The following is a 13,426-nucleotide window of genomic DNA, read 5'->3' as shown; positions in this document are numbered from 1 at the left end:
AGCTTCTAGATCATGTTTTCATATGAATAAAAGTATTAGTATCCATATCCTGGTAGCCTGCTACAGATAGGTACAGACACAAAGATGATCCCTTTCATATGTCATCATCTCAGTAAAGAAACGCCACTCGCAGTTCATCCCACACGCAGTTCACGGCCCCTCCAGACCTGCAAAACTCACAACCAAACCATGGAAATGTGTCATCACATACTCGACCATGTCGGAGCAAGAATTTCTAGTTGCACGAAAGCTAGCACCGGATCATTGACAGACTGGCTGCCATGTCCATCATCTGGGTAAAACAATGTCTGACTGACCACTTTGTTGAGGCCCCGAATGGCGACCTTCAACCCCTCGCGCGTCGCCATTGTGACGACGCCGAATTCCTTGGACTCCCACCGAGCTCCTGTGTGATGGTAGATGACTTTAGCATGGACCACTTCGCCGAACTCGCTGAACAGCCGCTTCAGCTCATATCCGTTCACTTCCGGCGACAGATTGTTCACGAAGAGCATGAACATAGAGGACACGGATCGACGGGGAGACGGTGTTTCTTCTGCCCGACCTCCAGTTGCAGCTGCCTTGCTCACAGTAACGAGTCTGCCGCACAACTCCTGCATGTCCAAATAAAAAGGTCGATCAGAATCATAAAGTGTTCTACATTCTTCAGCACAGAAATTGCACATAACCCTGACGTCGAGACCTAAAAGAAACAAATTATGTCGAAAGAACACCAAATTAGCAGAACGAAGAGGGCGATTAGTTTGGCTTCACTTCAGACAATGGTGTTCCTCAAATCAGAAACAAAGGGCAGTGTCCTGAAATCAATTTACTTTGTATGCAAACCAGAAACCAATACCACATCACACAACCATAGGATCCTATTACATTACAGGAAAGGTATGGAAATGCAAACTGGGGGAAGACCTTATATCCATACTATAATCATATAGTACTTGCTCAACTATGAGCACAGGAGATGCAGCTAAGCTAGGAGAATAGGTCCAGTTTTAACTTGAGGAGACTGGCCGCATCAGGTTATCATTTATCAAATATACTCACGCTATGATGGTACAACTCCACAGCCTTCTCGGCCTCTTCAACAGTATTCATGGTGACAAGCCCACATCCAAGGCTCTGGCCTGTTCCCCTGTTGTAAAATACCTGCACAGGCACAACGTAGAAACTGTATTTCAGAACAATGAGTGATAACACTACCAACTGCAACCTAAACGTATCACAAAAGCACAAAAGGCAGCCAATTACTGCTAGACTCCAGCAGCTCCACCCTACAGACTTCAACAACGCACATCACCACATACAACAAGGAAAGTCCAGAACTGTGTGATGTTGCTATAGTAGTTGCAGGCCATTTTTAGGTAGTGCATACATTACTGATGAATCAAGAATTTGAGGCACTATTTCACATATCGATGACCGGACAAGGATAATGAAGAGATAAGAATGCTCACCTCTGATAGCACAACACTGCCAGCATGATAGAAGAGCCCGGGAAGGTCCTCCCGGTCCATGTGATACGGTAGGTTCTCCACGCGAACCTGCCTGGCTGATGGATTTGTTGGGTACACCACATCCAGCGGTGGCAAATCTAGAAAGAAAATGGAGGGTGGGCTCAAAGTTACGTTGAGAAAACTGAACGCCCTTTTAAAGAAAAAATCGATTATTTCCTAATCATTTTGTGCAAATAAACTGAAAATTTCCCAGATTACTAGAGGAAACGTGTACTCCCTCCGTCCCATAATGTAAGACGTTTTTACAAACTAGCATAGCTTGCAAAAGCGTCTTACATTATGGGACGGAGGGAGTAGTAATTACTAGAATGTTTTTGGATTTTTTTTTAAATTATCAATCAGAACAAAATTTGGAATCTGTTTAGCGAAATAGTCATTATCTCCAAATCCATTCATCCAAATATGCTCAAACTTTCACAGATTACTAGTGAAAGCATGTATTATTTACTAGAAGTTTTCTGATTTTTTTGAAAAATATCAAATTAGAACCAAATTTTAAATCTGTTCCCCACAATAGCCATTATCTCCTAATTCTCTTGTTCAAATAAGCTCATAATTTCCCATACTACTGGAAGAATGCGGTATTTAATGTTTTGAAGAAATATCAAATTTTGCAAGAAACAAATGGTTTTACCAACTAACCTAGCTAAACCTACAGCAAATAAACGATTGACTTTTGACAACAGAGTAGCACACTGCAGCACAGCACTAAACAAGCATCAAAGAAAGCAAGAAAATAGGCAGAGTACAGAGAGAAACTAGACAGAGAAGAAATCTACCGGGCAGGGGAGCCTCGGAGGTCCTCGGGTGATGGGCGGCTGCCATGCGTCGGTTGCCTCGGGCGATGTCATCCAGGTGTTTCTCGGAATAAGATGCTGGCATAGTTTTGCACTTGAATGCTTGCCTCAGTTTTTTCCACTTGGCTTCCTTGTCAGTAGCATGACAATGATCATCATTCAAAAGACCTTGACCCCAATACTTGCATGGAGCTGGAACATCGCATACAAAATAGTAGCACTGCATTTCAAAAACAGCAATGTGGTTGCATTACAAATGATGTACTATAATCATTGTATCTATTGCCGACAGCATCAGGGAGTGAAAATGCTTGTTACTTACCATGCTACAGCGCTTTACGTGAGAAGTAGTGCTGAAGGGCAAGTCAACACATAGATGACGCGAGTGAGGGAAGTCCTTGCATGCTATCTGCAGAATGATACCATCTGATTGTAATTTAACTGATACAGAAATGCTACCACGGGTAAATTGCAGTAGTGTAATTTCTACGATAAAGCTCCTCCTTATCTCTGTTCAATTTGACAGTTAGACATGATCCAAATCTATGTACTTAAATAGGCCACTTTCTTGTTACAAGTTGAACGGTGCATCTATTTGGTCTTCAACCAATTACACGTCATTTGAATCAAAAGTATGTTGTGCGGCAGTGAACAGGGGACACTTAAATTGTATGCTCTCTGAAGCAAAATTTATTTCGAAGTGACAGATACGAATGAATGACCGATGAAATCAGCATCTCTACACACCCTGGCTCCAACATATAACGTACAACTTCTATGGTACCCATGAAATGCAAGGCAATGAGCATAGACTGGACAGAGGTGTTGGGTCGCAAACACGGTGCACTAGATTCCTTTCTCACAATGTGATAATTGGTGATCCTAGACACTCAGACCACTGACCTGTGACAAAGCATGGTACCACCCATGGAACAACATAGTAAAAGCAACACCAAACAATGGAAGCTCATATGTATAGCGGAGCATTTCAAAAAGTGTCCAACATCTAAGGAAGGGCATGATTTGGAGAGTCGGGGATGGATAGAACATAGGACAGGATTATCATCTGATCCCTGGCTACCAAGAGGCGTTACCAGTGAGAGGTACACATCTGAATCTGATCACAAGAGTATGGAATATAATTGACCCAATAACAAACTCTTGGGATACCCAACTGGTGAAGCAGATCTTCATTGCGGAAGATGCAATGATCCTCTCGGCTTTCTTGAAGAACAATCCGTCTAACTGAAGAAGAATGCACTAAGGTGTGCATCTTGCTTTGGCTGTGGTGGCATGAAAGAAATGAAGCCAATGCTGGAGGCACATTTGAAACTCCATATATAATTTGGCCCTCTCTTAACAAATATGTTCATGTACGTATACAGGAAGCTCAAGCAGCAGAGAGGGAGGGCGACCCAGAAGCAAACATGCATCCACAGATGGCCTCCGCCGCCAAGTGAGTTTCTTAAAATAAATACCGATGCTGCTTTTGTTTAAGAATCTTGAGTTCTTCACACACAACTGCCAGATAGGATGCAACTGTGTCGCACTTAAAAACAGACTTGATGGAGCTTTGTTTCAGGAAACTGAATTTCTACTGAATGTGGCTTTTGATGTTGCAAGACTGAACTGAATATATGGCATGGGTCCTGTAACAACTCAGCGCACATGATATCTGTTCATGGAGCCAAATTGGGGGATGGCAGTTGTGAGACTTGGCTTAGCAATCATGAGACGATTTCACATGTAATGAATTATGTAACTGGCGGTTAATGGAACACATTGTAAAGAGAAAGTGGAAGAAGGGAACAGATCGATAGATACCTGCCCTTTCGCGGCAACGATCTCCACTTCGTCTGACGCGTCGCCCCCTGAAGCCCTCGCCTTGGCGCCCGCAACAGCGAGCGGCTTGTCGGGGTCGCCGTCCAGAACCACACAGTCGTCATCGTCGTCGCTGTCGTCCTTGCCCTTCTTCCTCCGCGTCCGTGGCGCCGGCGCTGGCGAGCCACCGTCGTCGGAGCTGATCTCCACCACGTCGCGCGGCTGAAGCCCCAACAGCGACAACCGTGAGAGCGTGGATTCGGGGAACTCGGCGGGGGCATCGCGCTCCCCGGAGCTCTCGTCGTCGTCGGAGCTGCTCTCCGCCACGCCGCGTGGCTGCGGCCCCATCCGCGAGAGCCGTGAGGTCATCCCCGGCGAGCGCGACGCTGACTGGAGGCGGATCGCTTGAGGTGCTGGGAGGGAAGGTGAGGGTGGGGGAATGGGGAGCGACGGCGGCGGACGGACTGTTGGTGGAGTGGAGACCAGCTATTCCGGGGCTTGGTGGGCCCGCTGAAAGTCTCGCCCGCTGCGGCTTCCCAAATTTTGAATTTCGTGAGTCCTTTGTGTCTCATGTCTTATTTTTCCGTGTCGGCGACCGCACCTTCACTTCTCGGAGCTCATACGGTAGTCGGGTAAGATCCCGCCCGTCCCACATGGGCACGGAAGAGAACGCCACCTTAGATTTAGACTAGGTTCAGGTCTGGTCACTTTTGTTTAATGAAATATGTCAAAAATATGATGAATGTACTTTGGTTTAAATGAAAATCATCTGGCTTGCATGTAATTTATTAGATTTGTTGAAATTCGTTTCGAAATATACGCGGGCATGGTTGGATGGTCGGCTCCCTTTGTCCGCGGACCGATACCGTTTTCATTTTAGAGGGGTCAACATTGAAGATGCCCTTAACCCTGTATATGCCCATGTTCGCAACACAGCACTGCACACTGACATCTTATATCCATCCTCCCAATACATGTATGGTTTCCCCCTCCCCTCGTGTGGCATCGTCACTCGGCTTGCGGCAATGCCCCATACTAGCATCGGCGGCGGTATGCATGAGCGTCACCTATGCAAGCAGCCTCACAGTACGTAGGTAGGCCATGCAAAAGTGAAAAAATCCAAAAAAAAAATCTTGAAGTTGTAGACAAAAGCTAAATCAAATCCTGAACTTTGAATACCGAAAATTGGCATCCTGAACTTGTAATCCTGGTCTATTTTAGACCCAGAGCTGTTTAGCACACTGGAAATACTACAATTCCGATCGGAATAATCTGCTACTCTCACGGACAAGAATTTGGGCTGGCCCACTATACCATAGCAAGAATTCGTGGAGTTTAAGAAATGTTCGCACATTTCTAAAATTATTTGGAAGTTAAAACAATGTTCTTGTTTTCTATTTTTGGCACAAATTCAATTTTTCTTTTGTGTTTTAAAAAATGTTTCGAATTTTTAAATTCTACTCACATTTTTTAAAAACTTTCTGTGATTTAAAAAAAATCACATTTGTCAAAAAATGTTCAGAATTCCAACAGTTTTTCACATGCCATGAAAAGTATTTCGGATTTTCAACAATTCTGTCACAAATAATGTTTTTGGAATTTTGTAAATTATTTATCTTTTGGAAAACACCGAAGCGTCGAACTTCAAAAACAATATGAAGAATATATGTGACATGTGTTTTAAAAAATTGTATACAATTTTTAAAATTCGTAACAATGTAAAAAATGTTTGTGTAGTTTTATAAAATTTTATTATCGTTAAGAAATTTTAAACGTGTATTTGGAAAAAAACATTACCATGTATTCAATTTTTTAAGAAAACATGTTTTAAAAAAATGTAAATAACATATCTGAAATATGGCGAAAGTGTATCAAAAAGTATTTGCCCTAAAAATTCACATTGGGTACTGAGAATAATTAGACATGTGTAAAAAAGAAAACCAGTTACCGATAAAGAAACAAAACAAAAGTGAAAAGAAACAATATGAAGAAAATCGAGAAAGAAAGAAAAGAAACCAAAAGTATGACGAAGAAAGAAAAACCAGATAAAACCAGTGAAAAAACAAAGTACAACGAAGGAAAAAAGAAAAAGAAAAAAGAACAAGGAAAAACCAGACCAGCACGAGAGGCTGCGCTAATAGGCCGACCCAATTCAGCGAATACCGGCTAAATCCTCTCAAAGTTCAAAATAGACCAGGATCGAAGAGTTTGGTGTGCCGATTTCATGAATTGGAATTCAGGGTTCGATTTAGCTTTTGCCTACAAATTCAAGGTTTGTTTTGGACTTTTTTCATGAAGAAACGTTGGCAGCCCATCGTGGCAACCACGGCTTGACATGACGCCCAGACGATTTGCAGTAATTAAGGGCTTTAGATTGGACTTCTATAATAAGCTAAACAGGGGACAACTTATTTCCACAGCCATCCATAAGCACCAATAAAACTGGTCCAAACACAACGACAACATTAGTCACGTGTGGTCTTATTTTCGGCTCACTGTGACGAAAATGTCGGACAAGTGCGCAGCCGGCCCAATTCGGCGCCTCGTTGCCATGTCATTTGATATTTGTGTTGGTATTTTCCTTCTTGTCTCTGTCAATTTTATTTCTTTTTTCGGTTTATCTGAGTTTTGTTCCGTTTTTGTTCTTCATGCTTTGAGTCGATATTTTCTATTTTACTTTTCTGTTTCCTTTCATTTTTGTTTATGTTTTTTCTATACACATGAAAATTATTAAATAATTGCACAAGATGTTTTTCCTTTTATTTTAAATAAATCTCATACACATGAATATTTTTAATACATGATGAACATTTTACATTACACATAAGAAAGAACATTTTTTTCCAAAATATAGTAACTTCCCTTTTAATATGCTTGTTTTGTAATACACACACGGTTTTTAAGTTTAGTGAATGAGCCACACGCCTTTCTTGTGGTCAAATAACCATGTATAATTTTTTATTATGTTCATGTTGTTTTAGCTACAATTGTTTCGGGTTAAAGTTATTTCTTGTAAATTACTCGTATACTGTATTCGATCAACAGGACCTGCCTTTCGATGACTCATATATTCAACTGAACTTAATTCTCTTTGTTAGTCGACTGGGCCGGGTTATATATTCCTTCAAGTAGGCCAGCGTTTTTCTTCTTTTTTTGCGTGTGTAACATAATAGGAATACAAAGGGAGCTACGGTGCGATTATGCATGAAATCATACAACATGAGACTGCTTTTGATACTTGTAAGATCGTTCATGAATTTATGAGCTTGAATATCGAGGCTCACAAACTTGCAAAGTATGCTTTATCTCTTGGAGTTGGCCGCCATGCTTGGTTAGGCCAGCCCAACGATCTTGATTTCGTTCCTATAAATATTGTATGACGACCTAATAAAGCTTTGCAGTTTGTCTCAAAAACAAACATAACAGGAATCATGAGGGTGACACTTGTAAATAAGCAGGCACGAGAAGAGAATCAGAAGGGAAAGTCAAGTGGGTGGTTACGAAATTCCAGGGGGCTTTCCGTTCTCCTTTGGTCGATTGTCTGAATGTAGAAAGGTGCACGGCACGCAGGCACGAGGTGAAAGCGGCCGGCATATGTACGTCTAGGAAACTGTTAACAACTGATCTGCTATTTGAAAATATGGTGAAGACCGACGTCGTAATCAAGTGAGAATCACATCTAAAGGATTAGTCATACCTCTTGGGTGACCGCATCCTCATCATCCAGATAAGCATATGAGGAACTCACATCGTCCCCGTAATGGTGAGATGAGGGGCCTGATGGTGTACCAGACCTAGAGGCAGATGGTTCATCAAATTCGGGATCACAGCAACCGAGAAGATTCGATAACCGCCTTAACTTCCTGGCCTGACGGTGTAACATGAACAAGTGTGGAAGATATCAAACTCCGCAACATAGACTACCTCTCATAGTGAACGCGATTTGTACCTTGAGGAATGCTCGTAGTGAACCATCATCATTGCCTTTTCCAACCGGTGTTTCCTCCGGAATAGACTGGCTCTCATCAGCTGCTTTCTTAATCTCGGTGCGCTGCGGATGAGAAAGAATGAACATGTTAGCCATTCAAACATGTGTAATACGGCCAACAGGAAAGTAAAGAAGAAACACTTTACCACATAGTTAATCACCGGAACAGCAGGGACTCCGTGCCCTACCTTGACATCTCTGTTGTACTTCTCCTTTGATAGATCCTCAAAGTTTACGGGTTCTTCAAGAATATCCTCATTATATGTCGGCCGGCATATCTCAACTCGAGTATTTTCAAGAAGCCATCGTATGTAGTTATCAAAAGCAAGTGGACTATGCTCACGAAGCTTGGCGCGTGCACTGCTACGAGCTTTCACCACACAAAGCTGGAAGCGGGTAACATACGAAGCATGATGCTTGTCCCAGTCCTTTATCTTCCGCTGCCTTCTCCTGTCCAACCTGCATGGTACAAAACCAAACATTAGCAAAATTAAGGAGTGACGATGCTTAGTCAATATGGTTCATGCTCTCTTACCTATGAAGTGCTTTGTCTGTATCCACCCATTTCGGCGGGTGAGGCTGGAACAGACCAAACTGACGACACACGCGATGTGGCAAATGAAACTCAACAACCCAGTTGCATATCAGTGGGCACCGCATACGCCAGAGGTCCCTATCCCGCAAGCACATCGGGTTGATGGTAAACTCCGGGTGTACCCAAGTTTGTCATCGGCGCCATATGGATGCCATTCCACCTATGAAATAGGGCAACAATGCAAAATTGGTGAATTTTTTTCAGGCAAACATGAGAAATGACTGAAGTAATGACCTCGTTACCTGCTCAGGCGTAATCGTGTCCAACTCGGCAACGTACTTCTGGTACATGAGACTGACATCGTTCGTCATCTCGGAAACCACATCCCACTTGTAAGCCCAAGTGGGGCGCCGTAATTCATCATCTTCATCTTCATACCAAGGATTAAACCTGACGCTCTTCGGGCGTCCAACAGGCAGACGCTCCCAGCTCCATACAGAAAGTAGAAGCATATTACCATCAATGCCTGCACTACCTGTGATCCTGCAACACGCATCGTCCAGCTGCATATGAAAGGAAAACAATGTTAACTTGACAACAAGCTTGCATTGCTAATGAAGAAATGAGTTGATCACAAAACAGACCAAGTACCTGTCGGTACAAGTAGGCAAGAGTCACTGAACCCCAGATCCATTTGCTATCGAAGACGGTCAACGCCTTCAGCCACATCCATGGAGCGTTCTTGCCAGTGGAGTCAGGAAACAAAGTCCTCGACACAACATACCACATGTAGACACGAGCATGTGTCTGGATCACATCATCAGTGGCATCCGGAGGGCACGTCGCTAAGTGAGTTTGAATCCACGTGAAAGCAGCTCCGGCTGCTTTCCTTTCCTTCTTCTTCTTCTCTTCTCCCTCCTCTACATCAGCCTCAGCCTTGGTAGGAGCCATACCGATAAGAGCAATCATCTGCTCGCGCCACCCATCAGAATTGGTGCTCATACAGAGAGGCATCCCGTCGATAGCAAGACCGGTGATCAACAAGACATCCTCGAGCGTCACGGTCATCTCCCCAGTCCGAAGATGGAAACTATGCGTCTCCGGCCTCCACCGATCAGCAAGAGCGGACACCACTGGAGCGTTCAGATTCGGTGTGGACCGACTGTCCAACTGAATCCACGGGAGTAGTCCTGCCTGCTTGATGTACGGCGGTGTGTACCGCTCATCGTAAGGCATGGCATGACCAAAGACCTCGTGATACCGAATCTTCAAAGGTTCAAACTTCTGCAAAAAACAAGTAATGACAAATCTTAGGGCATGTAAATTTCAACTTAAGGCAAATTTGCAAAATATTTAGATTACTCGTTATTACCATCTCCTTCTCGCGCATCATGTAGGCCCGGTGTTTCGTGTCGTAGACATCGTCGAGAAGGCAAACCATCCTTACAAAGTTCAAACAATAAACATATATGTGTTCATCTTCATCTCAAATATTGGTATACACTAAACATCTAATATGTGTCCAATTACAAGAATCTCAACATCTCCTTCTCACACAATGAATATGTCATATGTGTTCAAATAAACTCAATATCTAATATTTCAAATAAAATCAACATCTAATATATATCTAAAAAAACAGATCATATATCTTTACAAAACTCAACATCTCATTGTTATCTATATAAATAGGCATCTCATTGTTATATATATATATATATATAAATATATAAATATAAATATATATATATATATATATATATATATAAACAAAACAATCTAGGATTTCACTAACAAGAACTATATATTGTGAACTAAGCAACAACACTACGGTACTCAAATCTTGGACTACACATCCTAAATCAAGCAAATCAAGGGTTCCATCAAATCTTGGACAAATCTCTAAAATGGCAACAAATTTACGGAGGAAAAGAAAGGGAACAGAGGAGTTTACCTAGTAGGATGGATTGGAGATCGAATCCACGGATCAATTTTTCAGATCTGAGAGGGATGTGGGGGGGGGGGGATTCGATGGGGGCGCCGCCGCTGCTCTCTGTCCAGAGAGCGGAGAGGGGGAAGAACTGACTGGCCGGGCTGGGCCGATGCGCTTTAACTCACTGTGCAGCGCCTAAGAGCTAGGCGCTGCACATTACAAGTGTGGCGCCTAAGTCTGAGGCGCTGCAGTGCTGTCTGTGGGGCCGCACCTAGACCAGGCTGCCACGCTGGCAGGAGGTGCGACGCCCAAGAGAGAGGCGCTGCATAGTAGTGTGTGGCGCCCAGCTGTCGGGCGCCACACGAATGGGTCAGCAGAGTGAAATTTTTTCGGAACGAGGTCAGTTTGTGATTTGATTTGGCCCTCACGTCAAATATGTGATTTGTGCCGTCCTGTCCTGTGGCAGTTGTAGTTGAAACCATCGTATCGTTTGGTCGGTAGTACAGTATTAGCACTCTCACTCACTCATCATGGAGACGTGTTGCACTGCATTCTATTCTACTCCTGGACATGGTATTGACTTTAGCCCAATCATGCCTGGTACGTACGTATACGTGTTACAGAATCGTGCAAACATCCTGCTGCCATCAGTAATGCTACACCCACCGACACACACGCACCAACAATTTGATTCGGCAGGGCAGACTGCCTCGCCGGGTTTTTCTCATCTCAACCAACAGACGTACGTGGTCGACGGGATATAATCATGTTGCTACTTGAATCAATCCTGTATGTGTATGTATAATCCTGCTACCTGAATTGGGTTTTCGTACTAGTAGTACCCACTCATCTGTTGGCGAAAAAGGAGCGAATTTGAATACCTGCGCTCTCTTCTTTCTTGTTTGGAGGCTCCTCTGTTTGGGGTCCTACTCGGACTAATCAAGTTGTACAGTAGTACGTAGTAATCTTGTTCACGAAAATTGCACTAGTGGTAGTAATAGTAGTACTACTCCCTCCTTTTCGGTTTATAGGGCTTATCACAAAATTTTAGCTTTTCCATTTTATAAGGCTCAATTTGGTTGTTCCCCATCACATGTTGAGACTTTAAGGTGCATTAAATCATTGCATGCAAGTATTAAGAGAAAACTGACTAATGCATGTACTTTATGCATGCATGTATTGCAATTAATGCATTCGTAAACATAATTTTTTGAGAAAAACAAGAGCATTAATTGGGTGCTTTTGCAAACTACAAAAAATATTTCACTACTCATTATCTACCTTGGTTGATGAGATTTTTGAATTGAACCTTATAAACCAAAAAGAAGGGAGTAATACTAGTAACGAAATTGCTCCATGCACGACACAAGTGGCCAATCTATGCACGACACGTAAATCCACCGGCCGACGCCCTTCTCAATCAACGTTTGTCCGGCCAGATTTAATACATCGTCTGTGCATCGTCCAATTTCATCGTGTGTGTAGCAAGACTCTACTAGTAAATCTGTTGGCAGAAAAAGGACTTTCCCGCCGCTCGCACGGCCACGGCTGCTCCAGCACCAGGGGAGGAAGCACAGGGGAAGCCCGGAGCTCCCGATCGACGCTCATTTCCAATCCAACGGCCGCGGTGCTCTGGCGTCCGTCATCACGCTCACAGCTGCGGCTGCCGATTTGAATATCTGTGCGTCCGCTCTCTTCTTTGTTCTTTGGGGATGCTCCTCTGTTTTCCTTCCCCCCTCTGCGTTGCCCATGCAATGCCGAAAATCCGAGGAGACCCGAGCGTACGAATCATTAACCAACTAACCAAGCAACAGGTTTCCGATTTCATTCTATTTTTTTCTTATAATCCAATCCAACAAAGGGATGAACGAGCGCTCAGGGTCAGGGGCCTAATCACGCCCGTTAATGCGTGGTTAACACGGAAACTACTCTGTCTTTTCATCTCTGTCAAGCAGCCAAGGCCTGGTCGCCATCCCGCCGCCGCCGTCACGAGCTCGAGCTTGAGCTCCCGGCCCAAGAGCATGCCCTGCCTTTTCTTTCTTTGAGGGAAAGCCTTCATGATGCCCAACGATACATCATCCATTACATCCGAAATGACGAAGCTTTTTTAGGGAACCGAAATGATGAAGCTAGGGGCGGTCACTATCCCAAAACATAGAATTGTTTGAATCAAATGCAAACCTAGCTAAATTATGCGCCACGCAGTTGGCCTCCCGGAGACATTGGTCCAAGGAAATCCCGCCAGCCCGATATGCAGTCTCGAAGCAATCTGCCGAGATTGCCGTGTATGGGCTCCAAATCTGAATAATCCAATTACAAGCTTGAGTAAGTTCCAATGAATCAGTTTCGATAATCACCAGACCACAGCCAAACTCTTCTTCCATTTTCAAGCCTTTCTGCAAAGCAATTGCTCAACTGTTGTGGCGTCCAAAAGGTTTTGGAGTGTCCAACAAGTGCCAGCTATAGCCTCTCCTCTGTCATTATGTATAACAGCCTCAGCACCTCCCTGTCCATTCGCAAAAAAAGAAGCATCAATGTTCGCTTTGTAGTATTTGCCAAAGAAAAAGATATTCACTTTGTATGTGTTTTTCGGAGGTTTGCTCCACGTAATCTCATGATGTTCAGCCTCCTTCTTCGCACCACCGTAGTTCATTACTAAAGCTTGAATAGCAAACGTTGTACGGGCCGGTGGAGCGACTTGTAAGAATTTCCCTATGCTGTCACCAAATGTACCAAACTCGGACTATGATCGATCCCTTCAGCCCAAAGTGACCTAGAACCGGAGACTTGTTACTGTGGCGACGCAGGAGCTTTTCCATG

At 43.6% G+C, this 13,426-nt stretch overlaps 1 protein-coding gene across 1 annotated transcript; it reads right to left on the bottom strand.

Annotated features, from left to right (window-relative positions):
• Window positions 1-4,667, bottom strand: LOC123186638 (uncharacterized). The gene is made up of 7 exons (XM_044598366.1): window positions 4,154-4,667; window positions 2,652-2,738; window positions 2,312-2,549; window positions 1,473-1,609; window positions 1,063-1,164; window positions 318-614; window positions 1-167 (listed from the first exon to the last, which is right to left on the bottom strand). Exons 1-7 carry the CDS (start codon window positions 4,517-4,519, stop codon window positions 135-137), a joined length of 1,260 nt encoding a protein of 419 aa, XP_044454301.1. The 5' UTR covers window positions 4,520-4,667; the 3' UTR covers window positions 1-134.
• Between the last annotated feature and the right edge of the window lie 8,759 nt (window positions 4,668-13,426).

The sequence above is a fragment of the Triticum aestivum genome, chromosome 2A, assembly GCF_018294505.1.
Source record: "Triticum aestivum cultivar Chinese Spring chromosome 2A, IWGSC CS RefSeq v2.1, whole genome shotgun sequence".
In the NCBI taxonomy this organism is placed as follows: Eukaryota; Viridiplantae; Streptophyta; class Magnoliopsida; order Poales; family Poaceae; genus Triticum; species Triticum aestivum.
The sequence above is the reverse complement of the archived record's forward strand: the minus strand, read 5'-3'. Positions and strand labels throughout refer to the sequence as shown.

Excerpts from the sequence above, each read along its gene's own strand:
- LOC123186638 (XM_044598366.1), bottom strand. The coding sequence starts at position 4,519 with ATGACCTCACGGCTCTCGCGGATGGGGCCGCAGCCACGCGGCGTGGCG. Across the intron at positions 2,739-4,153 it reads TCGTTGCCGCGAAAGGGCAG|ATAGCATGCAAGGACTTCCC; the intron begins GTATCTATCGAT and ends ATCATTCTGCAG. Across the intron at positions 615-1,062 it reads TGGAGTTGTACCATCATAGC|GAGTTGTGCGGCAGACTCGT; the intron begins GTGAGTATATTT and ends TTGGACATGCAG.